Source organism: Limanda limanda, chromosome 3 (genome assembly GCF_963576545.1).
Source record: "Limanda limanda chromosome 3, fLimLim1.1, whole genome shotgun sequence".
Lineage (NCBI taxonomy): Eukaryota > Metazoa > Chordata > Actinopteri > Pleuronectiformes > Pleuronectidae > Limanda > Limanda limanda.
The window spans coordinates 18,103,336-18,130,559 of NC_083638.1; the positions used below are offsets into that span (position 1 = coordinate 18,103,336).

Sequence of the window (27,224 nt, forward strand, 5' to 3'; positions counted from 1 at the left end):
AGGTGAAAATGCAGTATTAAACAGAGTCTGAGTGCAGTGCTGCCACAAACTATCCATCTTTATCATGTTACCTCTGTCTCCTACTCCTTTGTTACTCCCCAGATAGGGAGGGAGTGCGCAGAGCCAGGTGTTGCTCAATAATGAAACATAATTACCTGTTTGCAGCTAAGTGTTTGTCAGTACTGTCTATGGGATCTGGACACGTTTGGTTGTGTTCGTTTTATTAAACTACTGTATGGCTACCTAGTAATTTCCGATCTGTAAAAGAAACTCATTTCTTTTCAAACAAAGAATAAACAGAAAGACAAAATCTCTACAGGCAAGACCCAGCCTGTGTTAGAGGCAAGTCAGGTTGAGATAATTCAATATCCGGACCTTTATTTGAACACAAGTATTATCTATGTATCCATTCAAATGTCTGTGCCTGTACAGTACAGGCTGGCATAGCGTGAGCCATGTTTTGGCTACCATGCAACTGTGTTGATGGTTTGAAGGAACACAGAAGGATAGCAAATATCCGATGAAATAAATCTGCCCCCAGCTGTTCGTAGTTGGCATATTGTATTACCCCTGTTTGAAAGCAGATGAATTTTGACAAGGCCACTGCTCCCTGTGTACTTTGCGTTTTAAATCTTAAACGATTTTTAATTTGAGTTAAATGTTAATGTTTTCCCATGTTAGAGGAATCAGTCAAAAGATCATGCCTAAATTTGATGTGCTGTTACATGAATATTTAATCACAGAACAGGGTTTTCAACATTTTGCAGTGCAGGAGACTGTCAAGATCACAAGTGTCAGATCCTCCTTTTTCTCCCTTTAGAGAATAGTGGATGAAGATGCAGCTTTAACAGTTCAACAGCTTTATTTCCAATAGAGAGCCACGCATTTTGAATCTGCTCTGTGGGTTTTCTAAGATGCTGACAATCCTTTTGTTATAGGATTCACTCGGCACATTAAGGACCATGCAAATTTTTAAATCAAGTCAATTCCCCAGTGTCATGTCAAAACACGCTGTGTCAGGGATTGTGAGAGGCATCTGTTGTTGAACTTGATTTGACCCAGAATAAGAAGTAACTGACACCCTCAGTCCCTCCAGTCATGGAAGAGACAGCTTTCTGAAGATGGTTGAGTAGCAACATGAGCCCCGTTACTGTTCCTGCTCTGGTCTGCTTTGACCAGGCATGGAAGTCCTGGTGGGAACCCTGGTCGAAATGTAATAATATATATCTCATGGGACACTGGCTGCATAATACCAACTTGTGTGTGTGAGTACAGAGACATGCATCCACATCCTGGTATGAGTGTTCAAGCAAATCTGTTACTGGGCAAAAAAAATATTTGATTTTTGTAAGGATTCCACATTTTCTTCTACGTCGTAATTAACATCTACAAGGTTATTGTCGTTTTGGCATGTGTAGATAATATAGAATATCCACATTTAATTAAAACTAATATTTCCGGTGCATGTTGCAGTAGAAACTATCAATGGGATATTTAAATGATGTCCATTTGCAGTTAATTCTGCAGATTCCTACGCGTCCATATAAAGAATGTTTTCACCCCTGTCCATTTGTTTGACAGATGATTTGCACATTTGTTTGTAAGCAAGATGATACAAACACAACTGAACAGTTTTCCACAGAGCTTGGTAGGAGGATGTGGTATGCTTCAGGGGAGAACCCAGTCATTTTGGTGTGGAATGCGGATCAGGAATCGGATCATGGAATGTTTTATACTTTTTTTAACATTGCGAGATTCGTTTCTTTGTTGTTGACATTTTTGTGAATTTCTAAAGAATCGATAGAGAGATCTTGATGAAAAAGCTCTGGCATATTTAAGGGACTGATCAATTTGGTACAGTCGGATTTAAATCAAGGGGACTGTTGGGCCATTGTTGAGTTGTGCAGTCTACTGAGTGCTATCCTACTTTTATTGTGGTTTGGGGAAATCCAAGTGGATTTGTATAGAAAATTTGTGACATTTGTTTGAGAGTTCCTAATTTTCGTTAGTCTGTCCATCAGCTCTAGTGTTTGGTTAGTGTTACAACATTAAAGCTTAAATCCTTGTTTACACTCAGAGCCGTTTTATCTATAAAGATGAGGCCTCTGAAGCTGGATCTAATTAATAATATGCCCTTCAATGGAGTATGGCTTCTGTTCCAGTACAGACGTTTTTCACAAAGGGACAGTGGATATGAGGAATTCAGAAATATCAAAAAATTCTGTTTGGGTGTTTTATTCGTTGTAAAAAACAACTGCTGCCAGAATGGCATGAAGTATTGCAGATTCCTTAACTGAACTGAACTGGAGCCATTGTAGGCAGCTGTTGTTTTTAGGTCATATCACACGATGAATATTTGCTCTGCCTCAGTGGCAAAGCTTTCTTGTCTTTCTCCCGTAGTAGATTGATCCTTTCTAGTCATGATGCTAGCATGTTGTTGTGATTCGTTTTACAGACATAGGTTGAGGCATATGCAAGCCCTGGGTTGAAAAAACCCTCTTTTGTGGTGATATGACATTGGAGAATCCTCAGTCTTGACTGACACTGGAAATATTGCCTTTTCTCCTTCTTCCTTTTAGATTCCAAGCTAAGCCAAAAATGGAATATCCTCGATTGTTTGAAATGATTAACATGTGAGGCCTCAATGTTTGAGTGACAGGTTTCATGTATAGATCTTTTTTTTCTTTTTTGTAATTGCTGAGTTAGGATAAGGACTGACTGAATACTCATATTTCGTGTGTGTGCGTGTGTTTTTAGAGAGTGAGAGGGAGAGTGACAGGAGAGGTTAATGGTGCCAGCTGTCATCTCTCACTTCTGCTAACTAACTGCTAATCTCTCTCTCTCAGTTCCACAATGAAGACAATGATTCCCACAGACCAACCTCCACCCCATCTGCCATAATAGTCAATTAAACCTGAGCGAAGAGGGTGAGACGGTATGAAACATAAGAGGGGAAGTGGAAATGGCTTTCAAATAGGAGTGTTTAAATGGTGTAATGATTTACTTGGGAATATTGTTTTTCCGCATGTGTCTGTGTGCTTGCATGTTTAAATGCTATTGTGACTGCATGTTACTTAGGCCGTCAGACAAAGACCATATGCCTGTGCTGTCCAGCTGCCACTGCGTGTTATGGTTCCCAGAGGATGTGCTGCAGGTTGTGACATAGTTGAGGTCTATGTTAGACCCAGAGATTTAGATGCATGACATCATCGGGATTGTGTGTCTTCACTAAGAGATGGAAATTGATCACATGGAATGAACACAATGCTACAAGTCAAGGTTTCCCCCTTTAAAAGCACAATTAAATTATTATAAAAGAAAAATATTTCCTCAAATTACATATTCTACTCTTTATCTTATAATATAATATTAAAATTACATAAAACATAATGCTTCCCTTGACTGTCAGTAAGTTTTGAGGAACATGCTTGACTGTTAATTATATAATATATATTGTACATTTTTAAAAACTGATTTTTGTTTAGATAATGTGGTGTCTTGTTTTAAGGGTTTAGTTTGGTATGTTGCATGTTATCTGTCCACAGGCAAGTAAGCACAAAAAAAACTTCTGCTAAAGAACTCAAGATCACCTCTGTGATAGTTACTGCAAAAATATATGTGTCTTCAGGACCACATTTTGCCTAAAGCGCGCGCACACACACAAAAGGTGAAACAATACCAGCCACTCTGTCATGGCTGAAAATAAATGAATTGGCACGCATCATGCGAGTGTTGCCATGCCTGAGGCCTCTGGAGCCCAGATGTCTGCTCGGTCAGGGACTTTCCTCTTGAATCATTAGGTAGATAGTTGTCTTCCTTCTTTAGTGTAATTAAAGTGAGATAGAGGGAATTATTTGCCATTAACAGTCATTAACTGGATATCTTTGAGATTTCTCCTGAAATTAATGTCACATACATTTAATTTAGTTTTTAAATAATTTAGACAGAAATAACAACTAGAGAGGCTGGGTGAACATCATTACAAATAAGTTAAAAAAACAAAATGTCTTCATCTTAGAATTTTTGTTGTATAAAAACAGCATATAATCTTTTTACAATACAAGAGTTTTGCTGTATGTAAAGCTTGCAATGTCAGAAAGCTGATGGTAACTTGCTGAGACTTCAGTTCCCTAAGCAAGGAGGTTGTCTTTTCACCCCTGTTTGTTGTTTGTTGGTTCTTATGTTTGGTTTTAAGCAAGATTACACAAATATTACTGGGGAGATTACCATTGTTTAGCCAGAATTGTTATTGTTATAAAGATTTTTAAAAATTAGTTTAATTTAAGATAAAATCAAGTTTACATCAACCTGTTATTTTTCCCACATGACCTCTGAAGTTGCAGCAGGTTAATTTACAACATCATAGGGTACATTTATTACAACATGCGCACAAAGGGAATTACTTAACTTACTCAAATCAAAATCCTTTGTGGTAATGGGGGTCCTAAGTTCCTGGTACTGTTATTTTGGGGGTCGAAGCCTGAAAAGTTTGGGAAACCCTGTCTGAAAGAATACTCCCAGAGTACTCTTTGCTTTCATTATACCTCATTGAGTTTTTCTGGACAACTCTGACAGAATCTTTGTTGTTTGGATGCTGAGTGAAAGCGGTTAGAAAGCCCCTGGTCTAATAAAGAGTGAAAGACTTTGGGGGTTTGGGCACAATAGAGCACAGTGTTTGTAAAGCAAAAAGATAGCAACCCTAGCCCTGCTCGAATTAATCTAGAGCTGTCAGTCACTATATTTACATGCATAGCACAAAACCAGGTAATTGGAGAAATCGAATTTTGGCATCAAATTTATGAAAATTCAAATACACCCTCATCTGTGTGGTCATTACATTTCAGATTCGGAATCTCTTTTTTAAAGCAACATGGTCATGACGTGTAATTTGTCTTAAGGAGTTATTTTTTCTCTCTGTTGCTAATGAAGGATTCAGACTAACCGAGCAGGCTCTCCAAATAGGTTGAACAGGTTTTCTTACTGTGTGCGTGTGCCTGACATTTACAGTATCCTGTTCTTCCATGGAAACCAGCTAATTTAAATGTATTTATTTTATAGTGAGTGTTTTATCAAGGATCCACTGCTACATTATGTTTGCAGTTTCCTCAACAGAAAGAGCTATTCACTGTGTTTCAGTTTATCTCTTACCTTGAGTAATGGAACCAGGGTTTCCATCATATACATTAAAGTACTGCAGAAAGCTGGCAGTAAACTCACCACTTAAGTGCATGTAAAGACAGTCAGGCATTCACCCTTCATTCAGTTGGGCTCTGGTTACACATTCAAGTGGCAATTTGACAGTAATGTGATGCTAATGTAGTAAATTAGAAGAAAATGATACTCAACTGAAATTAACAACAGTTGAAAGCACTTTTGATCAAAAAAGGTTTTTCAGTAATAGTTGGTTATTGGTGGGGAGAAAAAAAATCTCATTTCAGAACAGGCTCACAGTGGGAGTTGTCACTTCAGGGAGCCTTAAACTTAATCTGCACTTAAAATTTCCTTTCAAGATTTGCATATTATTATTTGATTTCCTTTTCTTCGGCTATGTTATAATGCAGATACATTACTGCAGTCATGTGAACTATTGAGGATCACAAACCTTTGTTAAAAACAATCTTAATTTCCATGTCTAGTGTTTCCAATAGGGAAACATTTCAATAAACACCCTATGTTGCAATGTAAAGGAAAGAGGAGAAATCCAGATCTACCCTAAAATTTTATAATAATATAACATTATTTGTATTGCCAATATCTAAACAAGGTTACAAAGTGCTTCACAAAATCCATGGCAAAAAAATAATGAACTAAAATAAAAGGTATTCAGTGCAATTTTAAGCACCAAATCATAACATATTAAGGTGAAGACTTTCAAATCTATAGAGAAACCCAACAGTTCCAACTGTAATCGGTTCTTTCTAAGTCCGTCTCATCCTTCCAAGTTTTGTGGAAATAGGCTCAGTATTCCGTAAACCTGCTGACAAACAAGCAATCAAATAAACGGTCAGTAGCAGGACAGACCCTCTGTGGTTGAGAAACCCATGTAATGTAATATGATGATAGGCAGGCAGTTAAATCTGAAAAGACATTTAAGAATATTTCATATCCCACTTTTGTGTCCCATCACCTCTGAAAGGATTTACCATTGTAGGTCGTCTTATTATGGTACTGACAAAATTTGATTGAATGTTAGTCAAACTGCTATTTGAGTTGTGAGAGTTGATAGATTGAACCGTAGTTGGTACTAAAAAACAGGAAGGACAAAGAGGGCAAGAGAGCAAAGACTGAATGTCAGTGACTATCCAGAGGGAAATACTGACAAGGTGACAGGTTGTGTAAAGTCTTCAGACCCTACTGTCTCCAGTGTTTGTGTTTCTCTCGACATGGGGTCCTGTCCTTCAAAATAAGACTCCTCTTTCTAAGAAAGGCCACCCTGAGGCCACCGGGTCCCCACAACAGAGAACGTGTCTGTGCCAAGTCTGAAGAGTTTGGGGTTATTGTGTGTAAGTGTGGTCTGTTTTTTTCCCCTCTGTGTGTGAATACGAAAGAGAGAATTAGGTTTTATAGAGGTGTGTTTTTGTGAGTGTGTAATTGCTTGGTTGTGCTGTGCGTGGATGTGTGTGTGTGAGCATGTGTGTGCGTTCACGCTGTTCAGTGCATCTGAAGAGGCTTATCCTTTTCTATGTGGCGGAGACAGACAGGTCCTCATTCAGTTTTAAAGTTCCTTTTTTTCTGCTGAACTCTTGATTATCCTGCTTATTCTGACGGAGTCTATTGAGACTGCTAGCCCAAATAAAGCAATCATTTATTTATGCACAGAACAAAGGCACTGCCCGGTGCTGCTTTTTGGCAGGCCGTTCCCATCAGCATAGCTGCCACTACTGCTTATCCAGCCTCACAATGCTCACTAAAGAGAGATTTGAGGAAAGATTCAAGAGACTTTTCATTGTTCAAATACTGCCCTGTAGCCCACTGTTAATATAACACTTCCATTACAACTGTATGAAATAGTGGTGTAGGCCATTTTTTTCCCTCACCTTATAATATGTTCAGTGTGTAGGACTATATACATTTGTATGCATTATCATTATGTTGCCAATTTTACTACATCAGATCAAATGAAAAAAGGAAGTATACTTGTGCTCTACCATTTCCTCCTTTTCTAACTTAATTTCCATTATATTGTCGCATAGGACGTGAACTGCAAGGTCTGTAACCAATATCAACCGGTGTTATTTTGCCAATTTACACGTTTATTGCTGAAGAAATAAAAGTCAAATAGGGAAAAACGCCAAGCAGTTATCTGACAAATTGAAATTCCTTAATTTGTTTGGACAAAATGTTAAATATATTCAATTAAGAATTCTATAAAAATGATTTTTCCCCCAATTGTTCTTAATAAGATTCTGTCAAGTGACAAATCATTAAAGCATAATTGTGCACTTTGGTGTTTATTGGCATCACAGCCATTTTATTCTGTTCATCCATCTACCCTTCCAGTCGGAAATCAGTGCAGTGATGTATTAATTCATCTCTATCTTTTCTTTTTATATGTTTATATTCCTCTTTATATTCCGTTTGTGTTTGCACAAATATTTGGTTGGAGCAATGTGTAAGTAAGAAATAATTTATTTTAAAGGCCCTCTCTTTCCTCCTTCCACCACCGATAGATTTGGATGTCCATATCTACACAAATATGTGTGTATTAACCAGTGTTCTGGTTCTTAAGTCCAGCATTCGGTTAAATGTTTGAATTAAGTCCTGTTTTTGAAGACTCGTGCCTCAACACTGATACGGATGATTTTAGACTACTTGCCAACAGTTTTATACAATAACATTATTTGGAAAATGCAATCAAACACATTTCATAGGTCTCAAGTTACTAAAAGTTAGCCCACATCTTCCAGCCAGCAGAATCATGAATTCTCTGTAATTCTCGATCCGATTAATCTATCACCTGGCCAGCTCTGTATCCCTCCTTTGACCCCCCCCCTGCATCTGTGTGATGAATATTATGGATTCTGTGGGTTTTGTACTGTGATCTAACCGTTCACTTGGCACATAGCCCTGCATCGTTCGGCTCTGATACGACACATAAATATAGGTTATCCATGTCTTATGGTGTTAATCTTAACCCATGACCCAGCCTCTGTGTGTGTGTGTGTGTGTGTGTGTGTGTGTGTGTGTGTGTGTGTGTGTGTGTGTGTGTGTGTGTGTGTGTGTGTGTGTGTGTGTGTGTGTGTGTGTGTGTGTGTGTGTGTGTGTGTGTGTGTGTGTGTGTGTGTGTGTGTGTGTGTGTGTGTGTGTGTGTGTGTGCACGTACGTCTGGTGAGAGAGGGAGATGTTTAGCCCTCACTGCTAAGCCCAACTCCACACTAGCGTACACATGCAAACACACACACACACACCATTGATCCCCTTCTCACGCAAAGCCACTCAACAAAAGGCAGAAAGAACATTTTCAGCATACTGCAGATCAGTAACAGCGTCAGCATTAAGAGCTCTAGTGCTACTAATTGTACACTTATCAAGCCACATGCACCTTTCCACTACTAAAATATTTCCCATATAAATGCAAAAAAGCACAAGGAGCTTTAAACCGGTAAAATAAGTGCAGGCTGAGACAGGTAGACTGCCTTCAAACCTTTTGACCCTGAGACACTGTTCATTTTGATTTCAGAAAATAAGGTTACTTGTATTGCCGCTTCCACGTTCACCAGCAGCACCAACTAGTAGAATTCTGTTTAGATGCTTTTTTTTTTAAAATTAACCAGTTCCAAATTATGGAACATTTTTATTAACAAATTCACTGGTTGCCAGGCAGTGAGTTGCTCGTCTCCTTGTGTAAATCCATTTCTTATGTGCTCCGACTCTTTGGATGCACTACACCAGCTCCAGCCTCCTACTCACTTTGGGACTCACCCAGCTATGCTTGCCAACCTCCTGTCCAACTTCCAGAATCTGTCAGTGATGTATGCACATTTCACCTCGAATCCAGTCTGTGCATGCACTGTCTGATGCATCCACTCTTTGATCAACATTAGTTTTATTTACCATGGACAGAGACGTCATATGCTACACAGTAGACAAACAGCATAGGCCATGAACATGAACCAGTTTTATTAAAAAAATAATTTTATAAAATAATAGATTTTATAGTTGATTGAGTAGGAATGATTGGTTTCTGTATGCAGCAAGTGCCAGAAATAGTGTATTATTTTGTCATTCTTAAAGAGCGTATAGGCGTTGAACAGATGGATATGCACAGGTGGCTTGCATGGTGCTAGCAAGTGTGTGGGTGCTATCTGATCAACACCATTGTCACATTCTTGGCTTCCCATCTACATCTCTATCATTTCATTTGAGTCTTTCTCCTATGCCTCTTGGTTTCTTTTATTCCCACTTTCCCACTTTCTCTCTGCGCTCCTTGTGTGAGCTTGTTTGCTCTACTCTTTGGATGGTTTCACAGTTTAAGTCCTACTACAATGTGCCTGTGTGTGTCTGCGCACATGCATGTTATCCTCCCTGAGACATAGTCCTATGAGAGCCTCCACATCACCTGTTGCCATGGTAGTTAAATAGGCAGAGAAGGAAGGGGAGGAATGGAGGGAGACAGACTGGCAGGGGAGGGGAAATTGGATGATGAGTGCATGTCTTGGACTAAACCAAGGAGAGGAGGAGGAGGGAAAGGACTGCTAATACAAGCAAGGACATTTGCAATTCATACAATTCAAGTAATTTAGTTGGAAAATACTACACATTACTCTCAAGTGTTATTTGTTTTTGGTTGAAATTGTCAGTGGAAGTCTGCAATCTGTGATGTTGGCAATCAAAGCTGTGTATTCATGAAGAAACATGGTGCAGTGGAAAGAAAATATAGAATCCCTCCACCCTCATCAGTGAGAGGCAGTGTCCATTATTGATGTTGGAAGTTTAGACATCAGGAATGTAGGACAAGTCAATCTTACATTTATTGTTGTCTGGCAAAGGCAGACATAATAGCAAACTAGGGCTACGTTGTAGCACTAACGGGCCCACGCAACAGGCATTTTGAAGCCTGTTGCGGTTAGTGGAGAGAGCAATCAATGACCAAGCGCAAGTCCCAACGTTGCATGCGTTTTGAGCACTGTGGCAAGGACAAACACTTCATTTCCTGCGTCCATCACTTGATGTTAAACCTTTTTTTTTTGTCCGTCTGTCTGTCCATATTATTTTTTATTTTGTAGGACGGACGGACGTCTGTCATTTTTATTTTATTTTTGGACGGACAAAATACTGACCTACTGAACGCTGAGACGTGCGCTTGGTCGTCAAGTACGTCAAAGTCAAAGTGTAGAAAAATCCTTTTTTCAAATATTAACCCTTCCTACTGATTGGATGAACTTGCCTTTGAATCATCTTCATCAATAAATCTGTCACTGTTGTTCATATGAGCAGTTAATTGGACAGTTTTACACTGATTCTAAGAAAAATATCTGTTTAAGTGTTGTTCTTTTTCAGTTAAGTCAAATTTGATAATAAAGATTTTTAGGCTTAAATTCTGCGAGCCTATAAAATCCTAGCTGTTTGGATGTTGGAGAAAGAAAAAAAGGTTTTAGAGATGTGTCTTATGAAAAGATAAAATTATGAAATGTTGATAGTCTGTAAGAGTAACTAATGTTAGTAAATAAATTTGAAAATGGTGAGATGAAATAGATATTTGCATCACTGATAAGAAATCAGTCTGTTGAGTTAAGAGAAGAAATTGTGCATTTTTTGTGAGTTGGCTATTTAGGACATGAAGAAGAAAACATGAAAGACAGAGTACGTAGAATGTGTTGCCTTTTATTTGTCGAATATGAAATAACCTGATAAAAGATTAGAGAATGCCAATGAATGCTGATGCTGAAATCAGAAAAAGGAGAAGAGGAGGACAAGTGCATGTCAGAATAATTGCCAGTAAATGGGAGGCGAGGAAAACAAGAGATGAATACAGGAGAAAGAAGATAGGAGGAGAGGAGGAGGGGAAGTGAACGTGAAGGGGAATGCCATTAACGGCTTTGTCCGGTCCTCCCGACTGAACGATGCATGGACACGGATAAACGAACAAATGAATGAAAGAGGGAGAGAGTGTGGGAGAAGGGTGCCCCTTTCTTAACTGTCCTTTCAGAGATTAAGCAGGAGAACATCGTGGTCTGTTCAGTTCATCTGTTCATGGTCAACGCCTGTCTCTCTCACAAACGTGTGAGAGGAGGCAGGCACATAGTCAGTGTGTGTGTCTATGTGTGTGTGCATGGACATCTTGGGGTGTGAATTTATCACCGAACATGTGTGCATTATTGAGCAGGTAACTAGAAAAGGCTATATAAGATTAAATGTAAGAAGTAGGGGTGACGAGGCAGCAGTAAGTAAACAGTGGTGTGCATAGAGGATTTACAAATTGCGGTGTGCTGGTGCAAAGACAGGGAGATAGAGGGAACATGTAGCTGCTGAGGGGTTGTGAAATGATCTGATGCACTTATCTTACCTTGTAGAGAGAGAGAGACAATGTAACTGGCTATAATGTATTGCAATGTATAGTTTTAGTTGAAAGAGGAGAAAAGGGGTTTGAACGACAGTAGAGAGGAACAGAATTACAGTTTCTCCAGAAAGATGGACAATTTTAGGATTTAGACCAAGGCGCGGATGTTGCAGGGAGGCTACGTGTACCAAGCTGACGGAGGTAGAGCTGATGTGGTCTGACAGCATTTGTGCTACAGGGCTTGACTTACTGATAGTGAAAGTGAGTTATGGTGAGACAGAGTTGAGGAAGAGATGGAGACTGTGGGATTGAAAAAAGCCTAAACTCCTCCTCTGTGCAGGAAACGGAGATAACTGATTTTATTATGTAACAGTGAGTGCACAGAAATGTCCGATCAAAAATCTATTGAGAGAATATACATTTGTTACTCGACAGGAATTTACTAATTTGAATAAATCTTATAAATTTACTTTTGGTCTTCTCTTTGTGTCTTGTAAAATTGTCATTAGGTTGTACAGCTGTTCAGAGAATTCCGTTGCTCCCTGAGTGGTCATTACATAAAGTTGCACTGAAACGCACTGAAAGTGCTTAGGGTTAGGGTTAGGGTCACACCAACATAAAGCCAATGCGGCTGTGTGGAAGCCTAAGACAGTTCATCTACTTTTAGAAGTACATGACTACATAAACTATTATGTATTTGATAATTATGCATTTTGGGGAAAGAACCTTTTTGGAGTCGACTCACCCCGATGGAAGAGCTGTATCTTTAGAGGCTTAGACCCAACAGCCTCACCTTGATCTGACCACAATACAAAGCTGGTGACATTTTCAGGAAGTGTGTGTGTTGTGTCTTCGTGTGTGTGTTTGTGTGACTGTCTCAGGTTCTCACACTCTAAACACTTCTTACAATCCATTTGACTCCCTAATCCACCGGGAAACCGCCACTCTTTTCTCCATTCCACTCCACGTTTTTTTTCCCTCCCTCCCTCCCTTCTCCTGCTCCTCCTTCTGCACTTGACAATGTGTATGAGTTTCTGCAGAGTTGGCTAACTGGATTTTCTACAAACGTTCTAAGCCCCCGGACCCATATGCACTTACAACTCACTGGATAAACAGACTGCTGAAAGATATTAGACATGTCCAAGAACTCATAAGTCATGCATGCAACCTCCACAAGGAAGGAAGTTGCTCCGGGCTATTCGACTCTCAGGGTGTTTACACTACCGTCAACATGGGTTGTGGTTCAGCCGGTTTCGATAACACTGTAGGCAGAACTGTTAAAAGCTTATTAAAGTCTTAAGTTGCTTACCATTTAAAAAAAAATACATAGAGAAAAGGAACAAACCCATGTAACGTCTGATTATTATACAATTTATCATCTATATAAGTGTTTTATTTTGTCTTGGACCAGAGTTCATGTTTTGTGCATAGGTGTTCTGTCTTGTTGTCACCATGATGATATTGGTTGTCATCCCAACATGGACTAAACTGGACACTTGAGTGACAACACATCAGAAAAGCTTCACAAACTAGTGCAAAAAGTCCCCCCCCTGTACTTTTCCTGTTGCGTGCACTGCTCTCTCTCTTTGCTACCAACCGTATAGCAATTATTGGCATCTTACCGCTTGTCTGCCAAAAGCATAATTGCTTGCATTACGTGACTGTTAATCTTTCTTTCTGTTTTTCTTTGTTGATTTCTTTAAAAAAAAAATTCTACTTAAGTTTTTTTCCTCTTCTCTCTCCCGCCTCTGGGTTTCTATGGAGAGAAGGAGTAAAGAGAAAGAAACTTAATCCCTCCATTGAACAAGAGGTGGACCAGTCAGGGGCCTTTTTTCTCATTTTCCTCTGTGTCAAACACCCCACCGTGCTTCTTTTGCTGAACGACCTGTCCAAAACACACTCTCCAACTCAAATAAACCCTTGATTTGATTTCCATCGCACACTGATTGTTATACTGCTGATGTTTCGGTGGTTTAGTCTTATCAGGCCATTTATCTATCTTTTAGGCTATCTGATATTTTGCTGAGTAGCTATTAGTCAAATGGAATGGGTTTAGTTTGATTGTAGCTATAAAGACAGCAGGGAGGAGATGGTGCTCCTGTGCATCTCTGGGTGTCCATTAATGTTAAAATGTCAATTTTTTCTGAACACAGTGTTTTTCTTCTAAAAGTTTTAGTAAAATTATTATGAAATGCTTGATTCAAAGAGCATGACTTGATAATAAAAGGGAAGCACCCTCCCGTTATACTATAAGAACAGCATAATTCATTATAAGTCAGGTTTCCTGGCACCGCAGTTGATAAAACAGCACTTATACTGAACTAATGATTGCTTATGAAAGCTGAATTTGTGAATGTTGAAATGTTCGTCTCAAACGGTGCCAAAATGCTTGACTTGGATCAACCCACCACCATTCATTTTGAACCAATGTGGGGGAGATTTGGAGCCCTGCATGATGGATAGCATTTCGGTAGCATGTGGTCTGCATAATGACCTCTTTATAATTTCTGAATGACACTGGTTTTGTTCCAGTATTTTTTCTTTTTAACGATGTAAGGTTGGTCTGAGTTTTATTTTGTCAAAGTAAGTGCTGTCTATACCACTGTGGGTATTGCCTAAAGGCAGCAGTGCCAACAACAGCACAAAGGCATTTTGTACTGTTGAAAAACCGACAGAGTTTCTAGTCAGAGGGTGTGAACTTTCGTCCCCACAGAGTAAACTGCATATTGAATAAAATCTATAGAATAGAGCTTATCATTTCAACACACATTTGAACTTGATTTTATATCTACATCTTGTTAATATGGCATGTGTTGAGTGTCTATGCTGCTAATATCTGGGAAAAAAGTTGGACAAATTATTTCAATAATACAGGGAACCATGGTCATGCTAACTTCTGGGCTGATTTTCAAAATACATCATCCCTGCAGTTCTTTATGACTGGAATCAAATTCTCTCCTGTTGTCAAGCAGATTCAGTCCACCTCAGTCCCATCCTTCTTCCTCTTCTTTTTCCACATCATTCCATGTTGCAGTGGAAGTATGTCTTCACCCTCAGGCCTGGTTGGCAGGCTTTTCTGCTTTCTGTTCTCTGTCCGTCCATCACAAGTGACTACAAAATGCCAGACAATTCACCCCGTCGCCCTGCATGGAATTCTGATTGCCACTCCCCTCCTCTCTCTTTTGGTGGCACAGTTAGACCACTTAATATCAATATTCTCTTTGTGGGGAGAGATTGGGGGCAATTGCTGTGAGTGTCAGAATAATTGCACACAGATATCTGCACACAGCCATTGGACTTGCTCACACACACACACAGACACACACACACACACGCACATTCACACTCAAAAACACTGAAACTGGGACACACTCAGACAGAATACAAGAACATTGATGCGCACACACATAACCCCACATGCACTGGTGAACTGTGCAGAATGAGGGCAAACAGGAGTCACACACATACACAGTCATTGTGGAGTTAGTATCAGGAGAAATGAAGAAACGCTCCATACTGCTTGGCAGTGACACACACTCACACAGAAAGCAACTAGGACTCGGTTAAGTGTGGCCCCAGGCTCTCTTATGGGTCTGTTGTTATTGACATGTCTGTGTAACATACATGCAGAAACAAAAATACAACAAACTAAGACTGTAGCTGTACCATTAGTGTGGGCAGCATATCAGAATAAGAGCTGGCAATGAGGAGGCCTCGTCAGAAAATAGAATTGTAGCAAGGCAAAAGGGTTTTATTAAGATTTGGGATTTAATTGTCTATTGTTCATTCTTTAGAGTAGAGCATATTTTTATTCAGTCATGAAAACATTATACATAGTATACGCATAGTCAACATTTTATGTAAAATGTGACTGAAAAAGAGAGCATGATGATTATGCCTTCTTCAATTCCCAACACATTTCATGTTTCAGATGTAAATATGAAAGATACAGTATTTGATAAGATTATTTAGCAGTGAAGCTAAGCCTTAGATCAGGACTTCCTCACTCATCAGGATGTTTAAATAAGACTCCATAGTACAGCTGGCTACTAAACTTTGTTATTGAAAGTTGTCAAATAAAGCTGCACCACTTTGTCACCATATCTTCACTGTAAATGACTTGATACACACCGAACCATATTTAATTGCTTATCTACTTTTTTGTGTATGTGATCAGATTTTGCCTCCATTTAAAGCTTGTATTCCTGTCTATCTCTCTGTGTCCCAACACAGTAAAGCATGTGTGTTAAAGCAATAGGGGGAAAAAAAACTATAAAATGTGTGAATTATTGAATGGACGTGTGTGTGTGTGTGTGTGTGTGTGTGTGTGTGTGTGTGTGTGTGTGTGTGTGTGTGTGTGTGTGTGTGTGTGTGTGTGTGTGTGTGTGTGTGTGTGTGTGTGTGTGTGTGTGTGTGTGTGTGTGTGTGTGTGTGTGTGTGTGTGTGTGTGTGTGTGTGTGTGTGTGTGTGTGTGCTTGCTCACGTGGTTCCCTGCAACATTCAAAACTATGTCACACAGATCCTGCACCACTGCACCCATTTACTGGTGGAACATCTCTCCAACGTGCACATCTAGAACACAGCAATTGAGAATGATCAAAACATACACACAAGGTCTGAGTCCACACACACACATATTCATTGATGCACAAATGCACTCACACAGTCTGTATAGGCATATACTATAGCTTTTGTATAAAGCAATCAATGTAAGTGCACTGTTTTGTGTTACATGTTCACATATTTCATGTACACACAAAGTGCCGTGATGTGTGCAGCCAGCCTAAGCGTTTTTGTTCCGTTGCTCTCCATTCATTGCCTTCACGGCTCTGCTCTGATTTCTGTTTACTCTTGTTGAAGCTGCACTGAAAAGTCAGCATCAGTGTGGCCAGATAACCCAAACGGCTCCCGGAACATGATGTTACTGGCAGTTGCTAATGTTTGCGCATATCAGATTAGTATGTTGAATATGCAGCAGTAGGTATGTGTTCTGCACAAAAGCACACACATTTTTTTACAAAAATCGGTTTAACAGGCAAATTAAGTTACTGTTTTGTTCTGCTGTCACTCATTAAAACATACAGTAGCCGTACTGTTTGGATACTGAGGCCCATAAAAAAGGCTTTAAAAATGTTCTGTTGTGTATTTTCTGCACACAAAACCTAATTTGATTTTAACAAATCATTGCTGTGGTGTTTTTTCACTGTAGGTGGAACAAGAAGAAAAAGATAATGAAGCCTGCTCAGAAAATCAGCAATAGTTGTCAATATTGTGGATTTTTGGGGCCAATATCGACACCATTAATAGGGAGTTAAAAATTCCTGATAAAACTCGAAAATGTGAGGTTATCAAGGCTTCATATTTTACAGTTTAACTTTATTATAAATAAGATAAAGTAAAATACAACCAAATATGCAGGACAAATGTTTTTGCTTAAAAAATGTTAACATAAATGCACATCTTTCCTGCATTGTGTATTCTGTAAAATTAAAATTACATTTTGGCACACACGCTAATACAGATTTTTATCAGTAAACCGATAAATCGGTTCGACTCTCATTGTTAAAGTGACCATATTATGCCTTACAGTTGATTTCACGGCTGAACAATACCATTGTGACTGTGGCTACAGCAGTGTTAAGGAAGCCTCTGGGTAAACAGCGTGACATTTCCAACACATGCTCTATAAGAGGTTGACCTGTCATTAGAGAGCAGCTCAACTGACCAATCAGAGCAGATTGGGCTTTTTGAGAGGCGGGCCCAAAGCTAGGACGGTGTTTTAGACCGGGTGAAAAGAGGTGCCTAAGCAATGTACAGTATGAGACAAAGCTTATTTTGAACATTAAAGCATGTAAACCTATTCTAGTAGACCCCCAAATAAAAAGGATGAACCTGCAAATGGCCAAAACGTAGCAATATAAATGAAGAGGTCAGGAGGCTTTTCAAACAGTCCATCACTCACATTTTTCCAGTGGATTTGAACCAGCAGCCTGAAGGTCACAACTAGCCAGAGTCGCTAACCTTTAGAATCGTACTCCAGGGAATAGAACCAATCATCTGTATATGTGTGTGGATAACTGTGTTTGTTTGTTCAATGTATTGACACATGACTGCAGCTCAGCCTTCAGAGGTTTGTTTTTCTCCCCCCAACTTCAAAGGGATGTTTTGTAATATGATTGCCACGATACATATTTTATGAGCTTTTTAATATCGCTGGAATACTGAGCAATATGATTTCCCCAGAGTAGCTGGAACAAACTTGTCCTCTCTCTACCCCACCATCCTATTTCATGACTATTTCAGGTTGAATATGTGCCAACTTTTTCCTGAGCCTGTGTGAATTTGCTGTGGTAACATCGTGCTTATCCGCATTCACAACATATCTAAAAATAACTTTAGCAAGCTGGTTCACACTGAGATTCAATTGTAACATTGGAAAGATGAAATGTGTAGGAGTGTGCTAGAGTTAGGAGACCATGTGTAATAAACTTGGACACTGTAGCATTCTTTCCAGTCTGGTTGCAGGTTTAAATTCTGTCTTTTTCTTTCCCTCCATCTCCACCTCTCCATCTGTAGCCTTTTCATCCGATGGTAAACCTAGTGTGCAGTGCTGACCTGAGGATGTTCCTGTGTGCCCTGTACGCCCCGGTGTGCACGGTCTATGGTCAGGTGTCCATGCCATGTCGATCTCTCTGCCAGCGCGCCAAAGACGAGTGCCACAAACTCATGCAGATATTTGGAGTAGCCTGGCCAGACGACATGGAGTGTAGCAGGTGTGCTTTTCATTTTAAATCAACCCAGTATTAAATAGTACAAACAGTGTCATCACACACAGGATTTTGAAGCATCTGTGCAATAAATCTTAACCTCATGATGGATGCAATGGTGATTTGTGTTTAAACTTTGTTATAGAGTTATTGATTCAAACTTAGGTAATTTTAGAGGATATACTCTTTGATTTATTGTACTCATTGCATATAACATATAAACAAAAGTCTGAGCAAAATTGATATTGGATTTAACTGGAAGCTCTCACATAGTTTTTCTTTTTCCAGGTTCCCGGATTGTGATGAGCCCTATCCTCGTGCAGAGGACCTGCTAACAGGTTCTGACCCCACTGACCAGTCATCCATGACTGTGCAGAGAGAATACGGTTTCTGGTGCCCCAGAGAGCTCAAAGTTGACCCTGAACTAGGTTACTCTTTCATGGGCAAGAAGGACTGTTCTGCTCCATGTCCCTCAATGTTCTTCAACCAGCAGGAGCTGACCTTTACCCGATACTTCATAGGCGTCGTCTCCATCGTCTGTCTGTCCGCAACACTCTTCACCTTTCTGACATTTCTCATTGATGTTACCAGGTTTGAATGGCTGAAATCTCTATTAACTTACTGAGTGTGATTTATGAGAATACTTGAGCTAGTCTTCAAAAATTTGAAACATTTCTGAACAATTTCCAGATTAAATGCTGTATAAAAAAAAAAAGGACAAATTGACAAGAGAGCGCTAGAAACAGTAATAATAATTTTAACTAAGTTGTAAATAATACACAACATTAATCATCATTTTCTTTTTTCTCATCAGGTTTCGATACCCTGAGCGTCCAATAATCTTCTACGCTGTGTGTTATGTCATGGTGTCGCTGGTGTTTTTCCTTGGGTTCCTGTTGGAAGACAGAGTTGCCTGCAATGCAGTCATCCCTTCTCAGTTTAGAGCTTCAACCATAACACAGGGTTCACACAACAAGGTGGGAGCTTCACTTCACACACCTTTCATGTGAATGATTTTGGTTTGTCAGAATCATGTCAAGTGTTAGATTTTCTTTAAATGTAATCAAATTTGAAAGCATTTCCCTGAATAGTAAAAACATTAGTGATACCCTACTTTTGATAATTACTTTTGATTATTATTTGGAAATTTTGTTTTAAGACAAACATGACTTACATGACTGATCCAAAGTTACTGCTCCCACTCCTCTCTCAGGTGTGCACCCTCTTCTTTATGGTCCTGTATTTCTTCACCATGGCTGGCAGCTTGTGGTGGGTCATACTGACAATCACTTGGTTCCTGGCCGCTGTGCCTAAATGGGGTAGCGAGGCCATCGAGAAGAAAGCCCTCCTCTTCCATGCTGTTGCCTGGGGGCTCCCAGGGGCCCTGACTGTCACCTTGTTGGCCCTGAACAAAATAGAAGGAGATGGGATCAGTGGAGTGTGTTTCATAGGCCTGTATGATATAGACGCCCTGCGGTGGTTTGTTCTGGCACCACTCTGCCTCAATGTGGCGGTGAGTACAGTCAGAAGATAAATGAATGAGTGGGTGGGTGGATGAAAGAAGTGACGAGTGGGATGATACAATGAATAAATTAATGGTTGGTTCGATGAAAAGTACGGGTTGTTGGCGTAAATTTGGTTTTCCAGATCTTTAATTATAATTTATTTTATTTGTGTCTGTTACAGAGTCTTATCTTGTCGTTTCTCTCTATCTTCAGGTGGGCGTCTCTCTCCTGTTAGTGGGCATTGTGGCTCTGAATCGGGTGCGCATGGAAATCCCTCTGGAGAAGGAAAACCAGACCAAACTAGTCAAGTTTATGATCCGAATGGGAGTGTTCTCGGTGCTCTACCTTGTCCCCCTATTGACGGTGATCGGGTGCTACCTGTATGAACACACCTACCGAAACATTTGGGAGAAAACATGGATGGAGGAGAACTGCAAGCACTATCACATCCCCTGCCCATATAAGGTAAGAGGAGAGAGAATGTATATATGAAAGCCTATGCAATGTTGCCATCTTTGCCAGACAAAGTATGCGTCACTTGTCAAGGATGAAATATGTCATGTGTGGAGACGTTTTTGTGTCTCTTCCTGTTGACACAAAGCAAAAATAATCAGTTAATCACTTGTACACAAACTTTATACTTAGACTATCCCAGATGTCAAGGTACATTTGCATATAGGGCAGCTCATTGAACATATTCCTCTACTTTCTGTCTGAAAACAGAGGACTCCTCAGGATTTACCTGTCGTCTCAGTCACACACCAAAAATAAATACAGACAAACTCTTGGCAGCGTTTTGGCTATCGCAGCACTCTGTATATCATTCACTCACACACCCTGTTTGTTGTCACAGGGCCAGAGTGAGCTGGTGTGAAGTGCTCAGTGGCCACTGTGAGGGATTAAGTTTTTTCTCTCCTCATTAAGTGACTAGGATATATTTATTTGTGTGTCAGAGAAGTACATATACCAGAACCAATGGTAAAACAAGATCTACAGGGAAGATTATAATAATAATACTATAATAATACATTTTATTTACCATGTAATTATTATCAGTTAAATTTAGAGACGTCAAAACAATTAAGTAGTAATAATCTGAAAGCATGAACGAAGACTACTCACGTAAGTGAGTGAGTTGGTAAGAGAGGTGAGTGGTATGGCTGAGCGAGTAGGTATTTGTGAGGGGATAAGGGAGCAGCATACATCATTAGCTCAGCTAATACAGACTCCACACAAGACTACCATCTCTGTTTTACTCTGTTTCTTTGTCTCTTTGTCTTTCTCTCTCTCAGCTGGTTCTCACACACACTTCTTTTACTCAGTCTCCCCCTTCTTCCCCTGCACTCACTCACTCTCTCTCAGGGCTTGCTCAGTCATGCTCTGCTGCCTGTACTCTATAATGTCTTTGTAGCTGTTTTGTGGCAGGAGTGAGATGTTTCATAGCGTCTGAATGATAGAAAAACACATTTTAATGAAAGCGTCTCATCAGATTCAAGTATAAAACTTGGGAAATACTTAAGAAGTATTTGTATACGTTTTCTTTACCCGTAATTATTAAAGCAGAGTGATGTTACGGCAATTTCATGAAGGAGAAGTGTCAGCAAATTTGTCACTGACACTTTATACTGTATGAGAGAAGCTGCGAGCAGGTGCAAGTACTTATATTATGTGGTCGTGTCTGTATGTCTGTGGGTGTGTGAGAGACAGTATGTGTGTGTGAGCACATGAAGAGACCCCCTTTATGTCCTATTGTAGCTGTGGAATTTCAATATTGCAGTGTTATTTGATCTTTACCCTCGAGGGGGGTTGTGGGGGTTGCGTGCAAAAGTTGGTGCGTGTGTAGGAGCGTACAACTCTATGATTTTGGATAATTGAAGATTCTGTGGGCATTGTTCACTTTACTTGTGCGTGTGTATGGGTGGTAATTTACAGAACACTCAGACCCTCTTGTTTTATCTCAGGATCTGAATCTGAGACATTTAATCTCTTCCTGGGTGAGACAGACCTAAGCTAATTAATACATATTAATTCTCCTTACTCTGGTTCCTTTTAAGAGCAAGGAACACCGAGGCTTTGTTAAAGTCCTTCTCCCCTAGGAGTTACTTTAGGAGATGGCACGAATGTTAAAACACTTAACGAATAGCATCTTAATTACGATTTAATCTTATGTTAATAATAAATGTAATGTCTCTTGTCATTTTGCGTGAAAGAATATATTCGATTTTTTGTTTAATTCTGCTCCCTAAACTGATTCTTTGATTTTGACTTAATTAAATGGTAAACCACACAATCAGAGCATTGCTCTCCCAAAAAGGTGCAACACACAAGTTGATTTCTGTTTGAACTCAACACTGTTCCTAGTTGATATTTTAAAGATTAACATTGATTTGGGGGATTTGGATGCTTTAAGATGAGGGTTTCTTTAAACTACCTACATTAACCTATACAACTGCTTTAAAATACTGCCCCCTGCTGTCAGCTTTTGTATCTTGCATCAAATTCAAGTTCAACGAGCTGTTGTTCTTCTACCTGACTGCAGATCAGCTTTTGAACCTGTTTCTTTTCTAGGATTAACCAACATTCACAAAGACAAGCTGGACTATAAATGTTCATCAGTGCTGAATACTTTAGTTCCTTTAATGTTCCAGTAGCTTAAAATGCTTTTAGTATTTCCTCCCCTGAGGATCTGAGGCTAATCTGTTTCCAAAATAATAAAAGCTCTTTTCTTCCTCTGACTCATCAACTTTTCCTTCTGTGTTTTAATCACCTTCTGTTGTCTTGATCAGATAATTGTGGAGTGGATATTTAATATTCCTGTAATTATCAGGTGGAGCAGAGCAGTCGACCGCTCATGGTTTTGTTCCTGATGAAATACCTGATGATGCTGGTGGTGGGAATTCCCTCTGTGTTCTGGGTGGGCAGTAAGAAGACCTGTTTCGAATGGGCCAGCTTCCTGCACGGACGCAGACGCAAAGAGTAAGATGATTCTTTTTATATAATTCAGTTTTATTTCCCATGTGAAGTTACTGCTTCAAACAGATAAACCACATTAAGAATCACTCCTCATAGTAATCTAACATATCTATAGAGAAACACACAGAATTTACCTGTGTCTGTTACATGTGTGTCCTCCTCAATTCGTTAACAGCACATTAACATTCTTCTCCCCCCCTCTCCTGTTTCTTTCTCACCTCTCTGTGTTTCCTCTCTGTTTGCACGCCCTGCGTTACTCTGACACGCCAACCCTAAACCCTGCACCGCTCCTCCTCTCTCTGCGGTCACCATGTCTCTCTCTTCTTATTTGCTCTGTTCTGTCCCACTGCTCTCCTCCAACTCTATGCCCCCCACTCCCCTCTTCCCTCTCTTCAAACTCTTTGTCTGCTATTTGTGGATCTGTCCTCTGTTTCCCATGCTCCTTCCCCCTTGTCTCTCCTCCTTCAAATCCCACCCCTGCCCTCTCTTCTATCTGCAGCAGTGGGGTGAACGAGTCTCGCCAGGTTCTGCAGGAGCAGCCCGACTTTGCTCAGTCTCTGCTGCGTGAACCCAACACTCCTGTTATTAGGAAGTCCAGAGGAACATCCACTCAGGTAGGGCTGCAAACACACTGAAGTGATACATTGGTGTCATAAACAATCATTGTAGTATTTATTGTGGCAGTAAGAAAACAAGCAGGATTTGTATGAGTGGTTTTAGTTATTGTAACAACTATCATATGTGGTTTTGTGAGTAGTTCTGTGGATCTTCTGAATGGTTATCTTTGTCTGTGCTGGCTGAAAATAACAACCAAGACTTGATCTGACTGAAACTGAGACAAGAAGCTGTTGTTTTATTGTTATCCCTTAATGTCCATTAGTTCCCCAGGATAAATTGGTGACTCATTCCTTCTTGCTATTGGGCCTTAATGTGCATCACAGGATGAGCACGGTCACTTATTTGTGCCGTCAGAGAAACTAGAAAGAAATAGTTATTGACAAAATAAAGGTTTATTATTTTTTGAATATTTGAAACACACACTATTAAAACCCAACCAGGGTCCAACACTTCTTGCAGCAAAAAGCTCAGGTCAGGGAACAGAGCTCTAACAAGAAGAAGTAAAAGTCTGACAACTTATAGGCACCAAGCAAATGAAATCATCAAGCGACCTGAAAACCTGTAAACGGAATCGATCTACAGGTTATGATCTAAGTAGACTTACAATTTTCAATATAACTTCAAACTGATCAGACAAACATCCTCTGTTGTTATTACATTTATCTGACCTCTCCTTTCTGTCTATTTGAAGGGCACCTCTACCCACGCCTCCTCCACCCACTTAGCTGTCCTGGACGACCTTGACGAGCCGGTCAGAACTCACCATGGCCACCCTGCCTCCACCAGGAGTAAAGCCAGCAGCGTTCACAGCAAGGCCAGCTACCACGGCAGCCTGCGCCGCACCCGGGACGACAGGTAGAACAGATCATCTGTAACACTCTGTTTCTCACTCTGTCAGATGGTGTGAATCAGATGAAGAAGTGTCTTTCTCCTCTCTCCCCCCTCCAAGGAGCGATGCGGTGGTTTACCGAGGTACAGAGGAGCGCAGTTTCCATGGCAGCATGCCACGTCTCGACCACCCGCTTTCCACTCACAGCAGCCTCCATCATATAGAGAGCAACTCACGGCACGGCAGCCAGCGAGACGTGTCTGAAGCCCTGTCTACCCTCATCACCCACGGAACCACGGCGAGTATCAGTCGAGTTGCTGAGAATGACGGCACTAGTGCCTGAAAACAATCACAAACTTGGAAACAGGAAATCATTGCCAGGACGCTGTCTATGTCTTTCAAAGAAGATTTGCTGTCAGCAGAACAACACTGCAGTGTCTGCAGTGTGGGAGAGTCTGTCAAGATGGAGGATGTACCAGTGTGTGCTGTGGTGGTGAATTTTAGTTTCAGTTTATCGCTGGACAGTCGTTAGCTGTTTAGCTACTGGAGAACACAGGTTTAAGCTGGACAGGTATGTTTACATATTTGAGTTGACGAAGCAGTTGACTCCTGATTGCTCAACTCAAACTGCTGAACCAACAAGATAAATCCACCTCCACAGACTTAAGTGACATCAAGATGTTATTCAGGTAAAGTTTAAGTATCTCGTGATAAGCAATGGTGACAGTTTGTTGCAGGTTTACTCTGAAAGATTCATCTTGGATTTAGAGGTTTGACACCAGATCATTGTGACACGCCTCTACTTCCAAATAAGGATCTTGAATCATCTTGCAGGATTTACAGGAATATTGTTAAATATGTGAACTGTGCCGAGTATTGCTTTTGTAACAATCTGCATTGGTTTGTCGTCTCACGTGAAACTTGACTGATTTCAGTCAGATCTAATTATTCCATGTTTTTGTTTCTTAGACTGCAGCTCTTAATGATGATGTTTATCTTTGTGTGGCTCAAAGTCAATGAATATGGGCCTCATGTGACATTTTGGACCTTTTTGTGGATTAGTGAGATATTTTTATACTGTGAAAATCATCTGTGTGGTGCTGAATGCTTCTCAGTGACAGTGTGTTTGTGTGTGTGTGTGTGTGCGTGGGAGTGCGTGTGTATGTGAGATTGAGTAAGAAATAAATACACAAGTGGTTAAATGTGTTTTTAAACTTCAGTCACTCCCTCTGATCTAAACAGAGAAGACATGATGGAGGGAACTGAACCCAGATTGTCAAAGGTTTGTCTTCAGAACCAGGAAGAGGAATGAGCTTGAATAATGCTTGTGCACTTACTTAACATGCACAGAGGTTATTCTTTATTATTAAATAATTTCAGCACTGGACCTTTTGCAGAGAGGCATCAGCTTTGCAAAGGAAGACAGGTTGGCTTTAGAATCAAACAAGAGAATAATTCACACAACCAATGCTTATTTCCGTTGCTGTCAACCAGCCAATCTTGTTTATAAAATCTAAATGGAAGAAGCCAAATAAGAGTCATTACAAAGTCTAAAAGCCTCAAAATCGCGTAACAATCTAAACATCAACAACCTCTGTCTGATTCAGGAAGTCGTCTATCACTGCATTCAAGTCTAAGCCTGTATCGACTGAAGCGTAATTTCAAAATGGAAACCAATGACAGTGCTTTTATTTTGAAATCTGTCAACATCCTCATGGCAGAATGGTTTTTTTTTTTTTTTCCTAATGCCATTTTTACTAGTTGCATTGATGTGACCCAACCTGCTTCTGTACATGCTCTTTGGTCACCTGTGCTTGCATTGTTCAAACTTACAGAAACAATCAGTCATCAGGCGCGATATGTTGTCTGACACTTAATGTTATAGGAAGTTAAATGTATAATATCACTGTCTCTCATTTAGTTTTTGTTCCACAATCCCTCAAGTTAACCTACCTCACCTCTACCTTCAGCCTTCTCTGTACCTGGGTGTACACACACGTTATTGTTTTTTAAATTAAAATGCCTATATCAGTAGAAATTTTTGCTTATTTCTGAAGAATCTGAAAGGCTCTAAAATGAAACACAAACCAGTGAATTTCAGTGACTCTAGTGTTCTGTCTTAAGTCACACACACACACACACACACACACACACACACACACACACACACACACACACACACACACACACACACACACACACACACACACACACACACACACACACACACACACACACACACACACACACACACACACTAGGATCAATAGCTAACTCCATCCCACAGTTAGCTGTGTGTTTTTTCATTCTACCTCTTCAGTTCAAACGTACCTTGCTGACTCTCTGGCCTTTCACTGCTGCCTCTCTCCTCCCTTCTCTCTTCACCTGTTAACTCGTCTGCCTGCGTCCCTGTTGTACATAGATCTTCTGTCCTCTGTGGTGACTAATCGGCCTCACATCTGCCTCCTGCCTCTCCTCCTGTAAATGTGCCCACACTAGTCTTTTTTTGGGACCTACACAATCTGCCTGTACTTTTGCAAGTCGTGACTACTGAAAAACATTAACCATTGTGCTTTTATAACAAGAGATGCTATGAAACATCTCATTCTTCTCATCAGTCCCACAACCACACATTTCTGAGGAAGCTGTTATCATCATCTTCATCATCATTACAATGCTTCACAGTGAACTGGAGTAGCTTGAAAATATGGCACATTAGCACTCATGGTTTAAAAAAAGATCAATATTGAGAAGTGTGAAACTTGGGTTGTATTTGCCTTGTAATTTATTTGCAGTTTGGGACTGATATGACTTGTTTTACATGCAGTCTAATAAACATTTTATAAACTTCAGAGCTGTTGTTTGTGTTGTGTGGATTTGTTGTTCTGTTTGTTAGAGCTGTGTTTTTATTCTGGCCAACTAATCTTGTTACCACACCTCAGTTCAGTGAACACATTACATCAAGAGTTTGTTCAATGGCATGTTTGCTCTGGAGTTAACTCAGTGGGGCTCTTATAGCTACCTATAAGTGA

The 27,224-nt window shown here is 40.1% G+C and overlaps 1 protein-coding gene across 3 annotated transcripts; it reads left to right on the top strand.

The window, feature by feature from the left end:
* Positions 1-18,076: 18,076 nt before the first annotated feature.
* On the top strand, positions 18,077-26,268 carry LOC132998548 (frizzled-3-like). Of its 3 annotated transcripts, none has more exons than XM_061068250.1 (9): positions 18,077-18,273; positions 18,556-18,858; positions 19,082-19,244; positions 19,481-19,780; positions 19,986-20,237; positions 22,600-22,748; positions 23,245-23,359; positions 24,055-24,218; positions 24,313-26,268. In XM_061068250.1, the coding sequence occupies exons 1-9, from the start codon at positions 18,089-18,091 to the stop codon at positions 24,533-24,535; spliced, it is 1,854 nt and encodes a 617-aa protein (XP_060924233.1). In that variant the 5' UTR covers positions 18,077-18,088; the 3' UTR covers positions 24,536-26,268. The 3 variants fall into 3 exon arrangements, with proteins under 3 accessions (XP_060924233.1, XP_060924234.1, XP_060924235.1); XM_061068251.1 differs by having other exon boundaries at positions 23,248-23,359; XM_061068252.1 differs by lacking the exons at positions 18,556-18,858; positions 19,082-19,244; positions 19,481-19,780 and having other exon boundaries at positions 18,077-18,202; positions 19,956-20,237; positions 23,248-23,359.
* Positions 26,269-27,224: the final 956 nt, after the last annotated feature.

Excerpts from the sequence above, each read along its gene's own strand:
- LOC132998548 (XM_061068250.1), top strand. The coding sequence starts at position 18,089 with ATGGTAAACCTAGTGTGCAGTGCTGACCTGAGGATGTTCCTGTGTGCC. Across the intron at positions 22,749-23,244 it reads CACGGACGCAGACGCAAAGA|CAGTGGGGTGAACGAGTCTC; the intron begins GTAAGATGATTC and ends TTCTATCTGCAG. Across the intron at positions 24,219-24,312 it reads CGCCGCACCCGGGACGACAG|GAGCGATGCGGTGGTTTACC; the intron begins GTAGAACAGATC and ends CCCCCCTCCAAG.